Source organism: Heloderma suspectum, chromosome 1 (assembly GCF_057233095.1).
Source record: "Heloderma suspectum isolate Gila_16-S chromosome 1, 16-S_ref, whole genome shotgun sequence".
In the NCBI taxonomy this organism is placed as follows: Eukaryota; Metazoa; Chordata; class Lepidosauria; order Squamata; family Helodermatidae; genus Heloderma; species Heloderma suspectum.
The window spans coordinates 65885161-65900611 of NC_139458.1; the positions used below are offsets into that span (position 1 = coordinate 65885161).

General features: G+C 42.6%; 1 protein-coding gene across 1 annotated transcript in view; it reads right to left on the minus strand.

Moving 5' to 3' along the window:
- The window catches only part of FMN1 (formin 1), a 188643-nt gene extending 185490 nt beyond the window's left edge, over positions 1-3153 (minus strand). Inside the window, exon 1 of the mRNA XM_084844780.1 lies at positions 819-3153. Coding sequence (XP_084700906.1) covers positions 819-2411 — 1593 coding nt within the window. The 5' untranslated portion in view covers positions 2412-3153. The remainder of the gene's footprint in view (positions 1-818) is intronic.
- Between the last annotated feature and the right edge of the window lie 12298 nt (positions 3154-15451).

Here is a 15451-nt window from a genome sequence, read left to right on the forward strand (position 1 = left end):
TTGCTGGTAAGCCTCTGAGCATGCGAAGATGACTCAAAGGGTCGATAGCACAGCCTAGCACATTCCATACTATTGAGTGAGAGTGTTACCAAGCACTCTGCCTGGGCAGCGAAGTTTGTTTACAGGTGGCTGTGCTTGAGAACCAAACACTTCTAGCCTATGCTGGGAATGAACACTAGAGGTGCATGCTAGTGTCGTGCTGCCTTATTGCTAATATGTATGGTATAAAACCCATTTGACCCAATGGCTCGTGGTTCGGAGAAGCTGTCTGATCCAACCATTGGGTACGCCTGTGTGCTGTCAGTTACCCAATAAAGTCTCCATGTAAGTAAACCTCTGGATTTGATTTATCACTATCTCGGCACCTCTAACCTAAGAGTTCAACGCCCACAGCCGGGGCAACACAACCACAGACTCACATAGCTGTAGACATATCTGTTTCAGTTCCTCATTTTAGAAATGGGAGATATATTGGCAACTTATTTCACATTGTTGTTACGGGGATAGACAACCCAAATTATGTAAAATGCTGTGCATGTTAGAGAACTATCATGTAGATTACAAATAATCTGTATTTCCACCATCTTCAATTGCTTTTTTTACACAATACTACTCTTAATGCACAGTATTCACCAATACAATTTAGTATGATGATGCTGAGCACTGTCAAAAAAGTGATTTCAGTCTCAGTTTGGAGATGCCACAGCTAGGTCATTCTACAACAGCATTTGCCACAGTTATTTTAACTCACACCCATCATTTTATCAAAAATATATCTAAACTCCAGTCTTGGCATACATGAGAGTTAATCAACCTACTGCTTTTGAGTCCGTTGCTCCATCACCAGATTTTGATTTAGACCTTTCAAATACTGCTTTCAACGATTCTTTTTCATGTCTCATTTTACGTTTTATTGCTTCCAGCTCTGAAGTGTCAGCAGTTGTCTCTTTTTTGGGAGGGCGCGTGAATAAAGCTTTAAATGCATCCAACGCAGACTCAGCAGGACTTGGCTTTGCCTCTTCAGAGGTGCCAGATGGCTCCATACTCGAAGATATGCCTCCTTGGACATCCTCACTGCCCCCAGATTCACATATTACCTCACCAGAATCTTTATCCTCAGTTTTAGGCCCTAAGAGTTGAGAGAGTTGTTCCAGAAAGGTGGGAGTATTTTTAGGTTCCACTGGTTTCCTTTTAGATATCAGCTCCGGTGCAACATTGGCCTTCTTAACAGGCTGTCTTAATTTAAGCACAGCCAAGTCGCTGTCCTTCTGCTTGATTTTGGTAACGGTTTCCTCCAGATCTGCACCTTTCTTCCGTACACGTAATCCACTAAAGAAGGCAGGAAGCTGAAAGTTTTTTTCACCTGAAGCTGGTTTTTGGAGAGATTCAGTGCTGGAACTGCTTGCAAGAGATCTTTGCTCTTCTCCAGGCTCTTGAGCATCTTCTCCTGCAGCAGGTGGGCTGCTGCTGTTCTCATTGTTTAATGTTATGTTTTTGGTATCTGAACAAATTTCCTGGAGTGTATTATCCATTTCTATTGAAGGCAATTTAGAACTTGGTAGAATTTCCTCTGTTTTATCTCCATTTATAGTACCACCAATGTCTCTATATCTTTCTCCTGTTTCCTGCTCCTCTGTATTTTGGTCATCATCATCCAAAGACACAGCACTATTTAACACAGATTTATTTGTTACACTTTCATTGCTGTCTGGGTCTGTAGTCTCATTGCTCGACTCTGTGTCACTTGTTGTATGAATCAATGCACTCTGAACAATAATGGAATCCTTGTCGACTTGTTTGCTGAATTCAGACAAAGGACAGCGTGGAGAATCTGAATTGAAAAGAGATGGCTCATTCTGCTCCATTCCCTGCAGTTCCAAATCAACTGGGCCATAAGCACCAGCTCCACCTGGGACATTGGTGATGGCTACAGAGTTAATATTGACTTCAGAGTCAACAGGGATGCCAGAATTCATTTTCCAGTTACCTGAGGCACCAGCAACAGGTTCTGGGTCATTAGGAGCACAGTCACCCACATCTGAGACACCTGGGGAAGGGGCATGAGCCCCCAGAGCGAACATGCTGCCAGTATCAGCCTCTGGAGTAGTTTGAACATTGCTTGTGCTTTCAGTTTGCAGCATTTCTGGAAGTATATGAACTATATCTAGATCATCCTCTCCATTGATACTGCTCCTCTCCTGGTTGTCAACATGGCTGCTAATATGACCATTAGCATTTTTGAATCCTTTAAGAACAGCTTGTTCTTTTGAAGTTCCTGACTTCAATTTAGCTGTAAATCCAAAAAGTGCTTTCATGGAAAATTTAGGGAAGACAGCCTGGCCTGGGTCACCCTCTGTTGCTCTCCCTAGATTGGAGAGCTCGTTGCAGCCAGAAGTTTGATTTGCTTCCATGTTGGGCAAGTCACAGTAACGCTAATATTTCTGGAACAGATACTAGTACACTTCTATATGATTACTCCCAGGCAACGTCTTTCATTTAGTCAATCAAATCATCAGAGAGGGGGGACACTTGCTCTAGATCACACACAGCTCACTTTCCCACAGTGCAGTAATCCGAAATGCAAATTTCTTCCAAAGTTTACAACTTGAACACAGCAGAAATGGGAAGATTTTGCATCATCGCATACCATAAAATTTTCTCAGCAGCGACACGACTTATCCTTTACACAAAGGGACTTTTTTGTAAAGGCAAATCTGCTGCAAGCTAATCAGCTGAAAACATGACCGACTATTGCACTAATTCCTACTGTTCTGCCTGCTCCACACTGTCTTTTACTTACTAGAAAGTAGTTAACAGACAACAGCGTTGTTGTTTTTTTTAGTACTGAACAGCTGGTACTTGCAGTTTGCTACTTCCTTATGCCGGCCTGGAATTCACAAAAAATTGTCAGCAGAAAGCTCCTGAAAGTTTGTTGTAAGCAAACCCCACTGGTCAAACGCTGGCTTTAGCAAAACCTTCAAAAGGGGGAAATATTAAAAAGCTGGAAAATCCTTATAGAAGAAAAGTGTTTCAAAATCTTCACTATAAACATGCCTTCTTTTAAACTTCTTTAGAGTTCCGACTGCTGAAAAGCTCCAGTTAATGTAGTGCCCTTGAAGCTGAATAAAAAAAAATTCATGCTTCCGCTTTGCTGCAGGTTTAGTCTGGAATGCAGATTTCAGCCAGTGAACACCAACCAACAAGACTGGTTTCATATTACTGTGCCTTAAACTCTACACAGCTATTCCTGTGGACCTTAAACAGGTACTTATCAAACAATTTCACCACACCCACAGATTAGCAACTATATGTGAGAACAAGGTAAACAGCCACAACCCAGAGTTCAGTCATTAACTCTGCAAAGAACAAGAGAGGTAGAAACGTGCATCTCCACTGTCTATCTTCATAAAATAGTTCTTTGATATATACTGGCAGGGGAAGGGGGATTCTTAATCTCTTAATTTCTTTGCAATTTGGAACTTCATTCATCCTATTTTCTCATTCCAGGAAAAATGAGTAGTGCTAAGGTATAGAAGAAGTCTTAGGATCAGCAAAACATTAAAGTGCAAAACCAGTCAAAGAGCAGCTAACTTTCAAGTAAGCAGCCTAATGTTTCCCCACTAATTCCTTTTCTGATAATAGCCTTATTAGATGTTTATAGCATCTGAAACTTCAAGGCTTTTAAAATAATCACCTTGCTAGATCACGCCAGAAATCTAACTCTTCCAGCACGCTGGCTTGGATCCTAACTTTCCTTCCATGAATGGGAACACAGTTCCCACTTCAGTCCCCTTGAAAATCTAGGGCTGTACGAAAGTCACTTACCTTTCCGCGGATTATGTTGATGATGGAGGGGAGGCGTTCCATCCTTCTCTCCAGAATCCTTGACGGGGGGGAGGTGATCCGTTCCTCCCCCCCGGAATCCTCCATGGCCGGCTGTGCTCCGCGGCAGCTCCACGGAGCTGCTGGCCAGGCCCAGCCAGGCCAGAGCCATCTGCAGCCAGATTTCCGGCTGCGGGGGGCTCGGGGGGGGGAAACCGCGTATGCAAATGGCGGCGGCTATGGCCGCCGCCATTTGCGTTCCTTATTTTTGGCCGTCTTAATCTACGTAAATATTTACGTAGACTATGACGGCGAAAATAAAGGGGAACGCAAATTGCGTAGCGGGCGCTATTTGCGTCCCTTTTTGATTCGCCGTTTTAGCCTATGTAAATATTTACGTAGGCTAAAATGGCGAATCAAAAAGGGACGCAAATAGCACCCGCTACACTATTTGCGTTCCCCTTTATTTTCGCCGTCACAGTCTACGTAAATATTTACATAGACTAAGACGGCCAAAAATAAGGAACGCAAATGGCGGTGGCTGTAGCTGCCGCCATTTGCGTACGTGGGGTTTTTTTGTTTTTGTTTTAAACCCAGCCATGATAGGCTACGTAAATCTTTACATGGCCTATCACGTCGTGGGTTTTTTTGTGTGTTTTTTTTAACCCAGCCATGATAGGCTACGTAAATCTTTACGTAGCCTATCACGTCGTGTTTTTTGTTTTTTTACAAGACTGCAAATGGCAGCGGCGGCAGCAGCTGGTCGGAAGACCAGCCGCCACCGCAGCTGCCGCCGCCGAAGCCACCGTCGGAGCCGCTGCTGCCGCCCGGAAAATCCACCCCAGGTAAGTCTCGTCCCGGGGGGGATCTGCGGGGGGGCAGCAGGCCGTTCCGCCACGGAGTTCGTATCCAAGATACGTGGCGGAATTCTCTGACATCCCTATGAAAATCTGCTCCTGGTGGTTGGTGTGGGATATGGTGCAGGGATATGCTATTTATGAACCAAGCCACTGTCTCCAACTGGCCAGCCAGCTGCTCTTTGGAAGCTCACAAGCAAGATATAATGAAGACAGTTTCAGACCCTATGTTTTCCCTCTATATCTGGCAATCTGAAGTATAGTGCATGGGCCTGGCAATCCTATCTGCTGCTTTGAAGACCTCTGACATGAGCACCTCCAAGCCATCCAAAGTCCTACTGTTGTAACTGGGGTCCCCCCACCACTTCCTTCTCAGGTTTCTTTTTTAAAAAACTATTTGCCTCCTACCCTAAGCAATGTGAGGGAAATGATTTACACTAGCTTCCGGGCTTGTGTAAATACCCCACCTGCACCCATGTCCTGTGGATCCAAATCTTCTGATCCTCCCACTTCATGCCTGCAGTCCTCCCCCTTTTTGCCTCTGCTAACTTTGGAAGCTCTGGCACTAGGGAGATTAGGGCTACAGATGTTTCTGCAGGCACTGGGAGGGGAATCTGAGCTCCAGCCTTGGAGGAGGAGATCTGAAAAATTGTATGGCCCTTGAGATGCCCTGCATAGCCTTTAATATGGACGTTCAATTTTTTGTGATTTATTAAATTAAATTAACTAGGGTGGGTAGGCCTGTACTCCCTGAATTCGTTAACCCCTTTTTTAAAAGACCATTTATGTTAGCAATGATTAGCACATGTTGTGGAGAATCTTCTGCATGTCACAACAGTCACTGAGGTAAGAGCCTTCTGTGTGGCTGCACCTAAATTATGGAACTCTCTACCTTATTTTCTATTTTATTTGTGATATTTCTATACCGCTAAATATAATAAAATCCTTAAGTAGTTCACATATAAATATTACAATCACATCATTTTATTTTTATATTATATTTATAGTATTTTTATATTATTTTATTTTATATTATATTTTTAGATTATTCTTATTTTATTTTTAAATTAAAAACACAATATTAAAATGTAACATTAAAAACTATTCCAATTAATTACAATAAAATTACAATAAAAGCAATACAAGGAGCAGTAAGATGGAGCAGCATAATTAATTTAATTACAACCCGGGGAAAGCCTGGGTAAGCAACTGTGTTCTCAGGAACTCCATTTAGCCACCTCTCTCTTTGTCTTGTATTGTACTTGCCAGGTTGAGGATTTTAGGGGCTGTCGTTTTGACTACCTTTTCTGCTGAACGTTAGATTGTTTTATCTGCTGCACCATTTATTGTTTTAACTGTTTGGTTTTTTATCCTTTTATCTTTTCTTTTCTTCATTTTAAAATTGTTGTAAGCTTCCCTGAACTCTGCGCACACAATGGGAAGGTAGGATAGAAATCTCCTGAAATAATAAAACATCATGTGGCACTGAATTCCATAAGATGATAGAGAACTAAGTGAAGTGCTTCCTTTTCTTTGTCCTGTGCCTTTGCCCATCAATTTCACCTAATAGCCCTGGATCTGTTCAGGCACTGGCCCGGTTAGGACATCCTGTTAATAATGGGTTCCAATCTGGGTTGTCTTTCCCCCAGTAACCTAGAGTTCCTGGGTTCACACAATAATGGATGGGAATAAATAAGCCACACTGGCTTCTTTTCCCCACCACATGTGCCTGTCAAATGCCAGGGGGGGATTTGCATAATTATCCTCACTGGCACAGCTTGCTGTGTCGTGCAAACGAGGGTGGCTTGTTGCTGTGGTTAACAAGCCACGCAGAACTCATAGGCTGTTTTATGGTATTGTGGTGGCTTGTTAACCACAGCAACAAGCCACCCTCGCCAGGTTCACATGACATGGCTAGCTGCGCAGGGGAGGATAATTACACAAGTCACAGCAGCACGGCACTGGAACGCATGGTGCCAGTGTGAACAGGCCCAATGATTGTGTGAACAGGCCCAATGATTGACACCCCAGGGATGGAGCATCCTCTGGCTGTTTAGCTGCTCCTGCTTGTAGCAGAAGCAACTGGGCAGTATCCACCAGCAGGCTCGCTCGCTTGCTCACAACCACCTCGGGTTTTAAAAAACTCCTGGGTTGTCATGATTGTCAAACCATGCCACTGTTTAGGTGAAAAGGTATTGGAATAGATAAAGTGAAAGAAACATTTAGCTTAATAAAATATTTCGTGTTCTCAACAAGGCAAACTTACAGACTTAAGGTGGGATGTAATTCAAGCATCCTGACAGCCTTAGGGCTTTAGGAAGCATAAAGCAACTTATATTTTAAGATTTAGACACAAATCTTGCCATCTTGGTTCAGTGGATGTACACTTGAGATATTCTAAGACTGTTTATGACTTCACTGAAACATCTCTAAAAATATTTTTTTAAAACACTGTCTCAGTTTAAAACACTTGTTCAGACATTTGCTGGCCTAGTGTCAGGAATGAATCTGAGCATGCGGAGATGTCTGGCAGCTCAGATTCAGAATCAGAATAGGAACAGCAAGAACAGAGGGAGGCATCCTCCCTAGTGAGCCCAGATACTGCAAGACTTTTTTCCCCAAGATCTTGACGCACAGATGGCCCAGCCTAAACAGCTCCCCTATTCCTTCACCATGAGCACTCAAGTTTCAGAGGAGGAAGAGGGCAAGGGGTGTGACTTGAGGGATGCTAGGATCTGTTGCAGAGCAAAGCGGGAAAATTAGGGGCAGGGCTCAGACTATCCGCCAGGTTGGCCACTCGTGGAAGCCAATGTAGGAGGGAGCCACCCTAAGGGAGAAGCAAGTCTGGCCTTGAAGTTCATTCCCAGACCGCTGACAACTTCTCTAACGTCCGTCCACTTCATATCTTCTATTGATATTTGTAGAAGTGTGGATTAGCTGGTTCTACAGTGGGTATTTCTAAAGGAGCTAGTCATTTACTAATAAAGTAGTGTTGGCCTGAAGTTTTGTTTCCTGGAGTGTGTTGACTGCGAAGGGAGAGGACTGTCAGGAGAGCCCTAGCGGCCTCTTTCAGTAGACTCCAATAGTCAACTCAAGACACAGACAAAAGGATTCTTTTCAAGGCTTTAATCCTTTTACAACTTAATGACTCTTTCAGATGCTAATCACCAGCGACTAAGCAAGGAACAGCAGAGTAGCTTATGATCCCCGTTTGAAGGAGAGTTACTTGAAGACCCTGAACTTATGGGCTAGGGAGAGATCCTCCCTCTTTCCCTTGGGTCCAGGGGAGGCGGCTGTTGCTTGCGCACCAAACGGGCGCTACGCCTCCTTTCCGCACCCTCCATCGCTCGTCGCTCCCTGCGTCTGCGTCGAGCGTCTAGCAAGTCCCGTTCCCACACTTTCTCACTGCCAGGGTCACTATCTATCTCAGGAATGCCGGCAGGAGGAATCTCTGCCAGTTGCTGTGTCTGTGAGGGATGAGCTGGCTCCTCTCCCACGGATTGCTGATCCTTCTCAGAATCAGAACTGCTCTGGGGTTCTATCGGCTCAGTTTCCACCCTGACAAGGATGAAGAAACGTGACACCTAGACACGCACATCCCATGTGCATATAGAGTTTTGGACTCCTTACTGTCAGGTCCTTACAACCCACCTCACAGGGTTCTTGTTGTGAGGATAAAATGGAGGAAGATTATGTACGCCGCCTTGGGTTCCTCAAGGAGGAAAAAAGGCAGGATATAAATGTAACAAACAAACAGGTCCACAGCCCTACCACCTCACATTATGTCATTTGTATGAACAGGCACATCCATGCTAACATTCTAACTCCTGGACAGGCAAGGGGTACCTTTTTGAGCTGCATGGGAACCAGGGTATTTGTGCACAGAGGTGCTGGCTCATGCAAATCAGTGCCTCCACATGAGCCCATCACTATTTGTATTCACTACTAATAGTAGAAAAGCATTTTGAAGAAATCCTAAAGGATGTGGTGATTCAGAAGGTTAGGCAAGTGATCCCCTAGTTTCCAAAATTTCTATTATCCTTGAATGTAAATTTTCTTCCTTTTACTAGTATTATATTGTGCTCCTGCAAAACAATTTCTAATGCTATTTAAATTGCAATGACTTTGCATTACCACTTTGTGGTGACTTCATTGATCTGAGTCATGGTCAATTCACCTTGACAGACATCATACCATCCAAAATATAGATAATTATACTTGAATTATAACTCTGTGCTTTATTTAAAACAGCTCTCTGATGACTTGAATAGAATATCCGGGAAGAAGGTAATGAGACGTCATTTCTTTTGGCTAAGCAGGTCACAGTGCTCTTTCCATTAAACAATTAAGAGCACAATCCTATGCATGTTGAGACAGGATGAAAGGCCTACAACTCCCAGAATGCCCAGCCTTTTTTCTGTCTAAACAAGCATAGGATTGTGCCTTAAATTCAAAAACTACTTGGTAAATTAATTAATGGCAGAAAGTGAAGAGGATCTCAAGAGCCTCTTGTTGAGGGTGAAAGAGGAGAGTGCAAAAGCTGGTTTGAAACTCAACATTAAAAAAACTAAGATCATGGCATCTGGCCCTATCACTTCCTGGCATATAGAAGGGGAAGAAATGGAAGCAGTGACAGATTTTACTTTCTTGGGCTCCAAGATCACCGCAGACGGTGACTGTAGCCATGAAATTCAAACACGCTTGCTTCTTGGGAGGAAAGCTATGGCAAACCTAGACAGCATAGTAAGAAGCAGAGACATCACCTTGCCGACAAAGGTCCGTCTAATCATGGTTTTCCCAGTAGTAATGGTTTTCCCAGTAGTAATGTATGGCTGTGAGAGCTGGACTATAAGGAAGGCTGAGCGCCGAAGAATTGATGCTTTCGAACTGTGGTACTGGAGAAGACTCTTACGAGTCCCCTGGACTGCAAGGAGGTCAAATCAGTCCATCCTAAAGGAAATCAACCCTGAGTGCTCATTGGAAGGACAGATACTGAAGCTGAAGCTCAAATATTTTGGCCACCTAGTGCGAAGAGAAAACTCTCTGGAAAAGACCCTGATGCTGGGAAAGACTGAAGGCAAAAGGAGAAGGGGACGGCAGAGGATGAGATGGCTAGATAGCATCACCGATGCAATGAATATGAACTTGAGCACGCTCCGGGAGAGAGCGCAGGACAGGAAGGCCTGGCGTGCTATGGTCCATGGGGTCACGAAGAGTCGGACACGACTGAACGACTGAACAACAACAACTTGGTAAAAGTCACACAATATCCACTAGTTGAAAATGGAGTTCTCACAACAACTTTTACAGCCTTGTGAAATCATCATTGTATTTTCTGACTGCGAGTCCTATATAAATCTTTAAATATTTGTAATGAGGCTCTTTTAGGAGCCTATTATATGAAAGAATACAAGTTTCTCCAAAGACTCCATTACACCGCTAAATTAAAGATATGAAAGTAGCTGAAAGGAAATACAGTGTCCCCAATTCTACCACTGAAAAAAGTATATTCTAAGGCAGAGGGTGTTGTACCTCTTTTACCCCAATTCCATCAATGAAAGGTCCCTCTTAGGGACCGCATTCCAATTGTGGGTGTGGCCAAAGGCAAAAAGGACCAGGCCAAAATTCCAGCATATTTTAGCTTAAAGCTTTCAATGCCAGTAACTAAGCTTTAGGACAGGCATTTCTACCTTTTAGAGTGGGGAAAAAAACTGAACAAAAGCTGGGAAAACTACCCAACAATTTGTGGTCAGGGAAAGGAGCTTGGCAATCTGGAGAATCCAAGAGGGCCAGATTTGGCCCCGGACTGAGTTTCTGCACCCCTGTTCTAAGGCTTTGGTCTTCCTCGGCGTAAATCCCAAACTCTCTCACACACAAAGTTTAAACGTATTTTTCCACACAACAATGCCTACAATTAAGCCAGATAACCAAAACATACATATGGAGAAATTCCAGCTCAGAAGTCAAGGGGAACTTTGGCACCGACTTAAGTAAAAGATGGATAGTACATATATGGTTATTTCCTACATAGATAATATGGCAGTACAAAAATACGTTTGCCACCACATCTCCCAAAGGAACTGTGACCCAAATTGGTGAAATATTTTCTGTGTCATAACGTTTGAAACTACTTTAGGCATCAAAGCCTAGGAAATAACTATAGTTAAATCCATCCTGTATCAGAAGGACCTGGGTAGTTTAATGTTCACTTAAAGTCTATAATTCCATCCAATAGCCAACTCATGTGGTTAAATGCTTATTTGGCAGCAAATGAGGGCAACCCCAAAATAAGAGAGTGTTTCCTGTATGCTTGGGAGTCTCCCTACGTATGCAGAATATAGACAGTGCCATTCCAAACTCACAGAAATAGACACAAGCTTTTAGTCAGGTATAATTTATTACGTAGAAATGTAATAACAAAATACATTTATAAACAGATTAAATTACAATCCATTGGAAAATTGTTAGCAGCTAAAAAGGAGGACATGTTGCTTAATATTGTGGTGTTGTATCGTTCATAGTTTCTCAAATGTATAACCAAAAATTGACAACTGACAGCTTTCAGACTAAGGTGATAAAATCATAGTGGTTAGGGCAGTTCACAGAGCATTTCTACAGGTGCAGTGTCTTAAAAAGAAATGGGACTATACAGTATTTTTAATGATCTGTGAATCAGACCATTATGGATCTGAACTTAGTTATACTACCAGAGAAAAATGTTGCACTTATTGGGAAGTCTCTGTAATTTTCATCTTCTGAACACACTTCCCTAATCATGCTACACAAGAACCTGAGTATTATTCCTTTTCCTTCAGGCTCATCTCTTCATTATACATTGACTGGGAAAGGCAACCTATGAGCCAAGGGTAAGAACCTCTAAGCCTTTTTAATGTGGCAGGAAGGGTCTTAAATATGAATTAGTTTAAAAAATTAAGAGGATGGAAAAAATCTCTTTACATTATAAAGTTTTGTAAAGTATGTGTTAAAGTACAAGGATTCCAAAGGTCCAGATAGAGGTGCATGAGAAAAAAATTTTTGGCAAAAGCCACCAAAACAAGAAAGGATTAAAATGAAGAGTTTTAGTTATTTCTAATGTCTCCTGTGGCACACCAGGCAGGACAAATTGCAAACTAGATATTATGTTCATTGTTTTGGGATTTGCTTTATTTATTTAACTACAGCAGCTAATCACAAGATTAGGAATAGGCAATAATAAAAGAATATCCATTTCAGTCACCAATTATTGGTTTCCACCACAGTTACTCATGCATTAAAATATCAGCTTTAAAACTATTCTATATATATACTGCCAACACTTATTATATGGACTCTAATTTATCAAGTAAATTAAAAGAGCAAGAACTTAGAATTAAAAAGATAAAATAATAGCAAGCAACCATCTTGCTATTTATTCCGAGTCCATTCCTGTATCTCTGCCAATAGATGTCAGAGTTGTCTGCATCGGTTCAACTTTATGCATCACTTTATATGTTGTTGATAATTTGGTTGAAAATTGTTGCATGATTGTATGAAGTTGACTTCACAGTATCAGAGTAAAGACTTTGTTGCCTGAAACCCAGTGAATAGTCCTGGAACATCTGAGTAACACTGCTGGAGCTAACCTAATCCATTCCTTGGATAGGAGATTACTGGGAGCCCCTTGAAAGAGCAGGATATAAGTATAATTAAAAAAAAAAAACTCATTGCCTGTGTGTGTGAATAAGTCAGTCTAATAAATAATGCGCTACTTCACGAAATACTCTGAATAAACATCAGTTGATCAAATAATTTACAGAATTACTTACGTTTAGGTCTAGGTGTAGCACGTTTTTGTCACCTCTTCTGGACTCACTGAAGTAGATAGGTGGATCAGATTGCCCCAACCTGCAACCTAAAACCCAGGCATCATCATCTCTATTTGTGTTATGTACATTAGCTGCCTGTTCTGAGAAGTCATTCTTCAAGGCAGCTTCTGCTGTAATACCTATACAATTTTAACAAAAAAAAAAGAAGAGAATTATCTCCAACCATGAGAACTTTAAAACTCCAGTATACTAGTATACCACTTGGGGCTTTACAGTATCAAATCAGAAAACGGTACTAATACATTTTGCTTTCTCTCAACTGAAAATATTTCAGTAGCCCCTCTGATCTCATTTAGACAAAAAATGTGTTCCCTCTTCCAAATTCATCTGAAGTTCATAACTTCTTTGCAAAGACTGCCCTTCTCTACACCAAGAACAGATTCATAAACACACCCTATTCACAGATAATCAAAGAACATAATTAAGCTCCTCGGCATTAACTTAACTGGAACAGAGAACTAGCAAACAAAATACCTACCATAGGCAGGGGCAGGGGTGGGTGGAAAGTCCATGCTGTGCCAACATCACACAGATTCCTTGGCCCTGCCCACTGTTGTCCACACATTAGGCATGGATGTCTGAGCAGGGGAAAGCTACACACATAAGCTTCCACAGGAGCTAGAACCCCAACTGCACAGGGATTTAGCACTCATGAAGGTCTACATGCATAGGCTTCCATTGCTCAGATGGTTAAAGGCCAGGGGAACTGCAATAACACTGAGAATGTGGACAATGGCACAGCCCCACTGCCACTTTCAGTGTGTGAATGGGGAAAGTGTGGCAAAGAGGCAGAAACCAGGAATTGGCTTTTTGTATACATTTCTATATAATAATTAGTAGCATCTAGTGTCAGAGGTGCTTTTCTCAACCATTTTACAACAAGCATGTTGCCATAAAGGGCTTTGAAACAGGAAAAAACCCCAAACGAAATCAATTACACATATGGAAGCTTACTGCAGTCTTTGAGTGGGGGAGTGATGGGGCCTCTGCGACAACAGCAGTGGAAACCAGTGATACTACTGAAGGAACAATATGGTGGCTAGACCTATTAAACAATAACATGGTACGAAAGACACACAAGACTGCGTGAGAATGAGAGATGTGTTTAGCTGCACAGTCCTATATCTGAGGGAGGGAGGGAGGGAAGGAAGGAAGGAACTGCTAGGGAGGATGGAGCCACATCAAAGGAAAAAAGGACCCAAGTGGAGAGACACACTGCCTCTGATCTGAGGGTTGATGCTTCTGTGTGTCCCTTCCACTCATCTCAAACACCAGATCCTTCTGTACAAACCCACTTCACTAACTTCATCATTAATTTGATCCAGTGCAAATATCGTATGAAATTGTAAGTTAACATCCTTTTCTTTTCACGTGATTTGTTCATTACTAGTCATGGTAATATTCCCGATCAGTAACAGAGTTGTTGTTGTTCAGTCGTTCAGTCGTGTCCAACTCTTCGTGACCCCATGGACCATAGCACGCCAGGCCTTCCTGTCCTGCGCTCTCTCCCGGAGTGTGCTCAAGTTCATATTCATTGCATCGGTGATGCTATCTAGCCATCTCATCCTCTGCCGTCCCCTTCTCCTTTTGCCTTCAGTCTTTCCCAGCATCAGGGTCTTTTCCAGAGAGTTTTCTCTTCGCATTAGGTGGCCAAAAAATTTGAGCTTCAGCTTCAGTATCTGTCCTTCCAATGAGCACTCAGGGTTGATTTCCTTTAGGATGGACTGATTTGACCGCCTTGCAGTCCAGGGGACTCGTAAGAGTCTTCTCCAGCACCACAGTTCGAAAGCATCAATTCTTCGGCGCTCAGCCTTCCTTATAGTCCAGCTCTCACAGCCATACGTTACTACTGGGAAAACCATAGCTTTGATTAGACGGACCTTTGTCGGCAAGGTGATGTCTCTGCTTCTTACTATGCTGTCTAGGTTTGCCATAGCTTTCCTCCCAAGGAGCAAGCGTCTTTTAATTTCATGGCTACAGTCACCGTCTGTGGTGATCTTGGAGCCCAAGAAAGTAAAATTTGTCACTGCTTCCATTTCTTCCCCTTCTATATGCCAGGAAGTGATGGGGCCAGATGCCATGATCTTCATTTTTTTTAATGTTGAGTTTCAAACCAGCTTTTGCACTCTCCTCTTTCACTCTCAACAAGAGGCTCTTTAGATCCTCTTCACTTTCTGCCATTAGGGTGGTATCGTCTGCATATCGGAGGTTATTGATAATTCTCCCGGCAATCTTAATTCCGACCTGTGATTCATCCAACCCGGCGTTTCTCATGATGTACTCTGCATATAAGTTAAATAAGCAGGGTGACAATATGCAGCCTTGTCGTACTCCTTTCCCAATTTTGAACCACTCGGTTGTTCCATGTCTGGTTCTTACTGTTGCTTCTTGACCCTCGTACAGGTTTCTCAGGAGACAGATAAGGTGGTCTGGTACTCCCATCACTTTAAGAATTTACCACAGTTTGTTGTGATCCACACAATCAAAGGCTTTGGCGTAGTCAATGAAGCAGAAATAGACGTTTTTCTGGAATTCTCTTGCTTTCTCCATGATCCAGCGAACGTTGGCGATTTGATCTCTAGTTCCTCTGCCTCTTCGAAACCCAGCTTGTACTTCTGGTAGTTCTCGGTTCGCATACTGCTGAAGCCTAGCTTGTAGGATTTTGAGCATCACCTTGCTGGCATGTGAAATGAGCGCAATTGTGCGGTAGTTTGAACACTCTTTGGCGTTGCCCTTCTTTGGAATTGGAATGTAAACTGACCTTTTCCAGTCTTGTGGCCACTGTTGAGTGTTCCAGATTTGTTGGCCTATTGAATGCAGCACTTTAACAGCATCATCTTTTAGGATTTTAAATAGCTCAGCTGGAAGACTGTCATCTCCGCTAGCTTTATTGTTAGTAATGCTTCC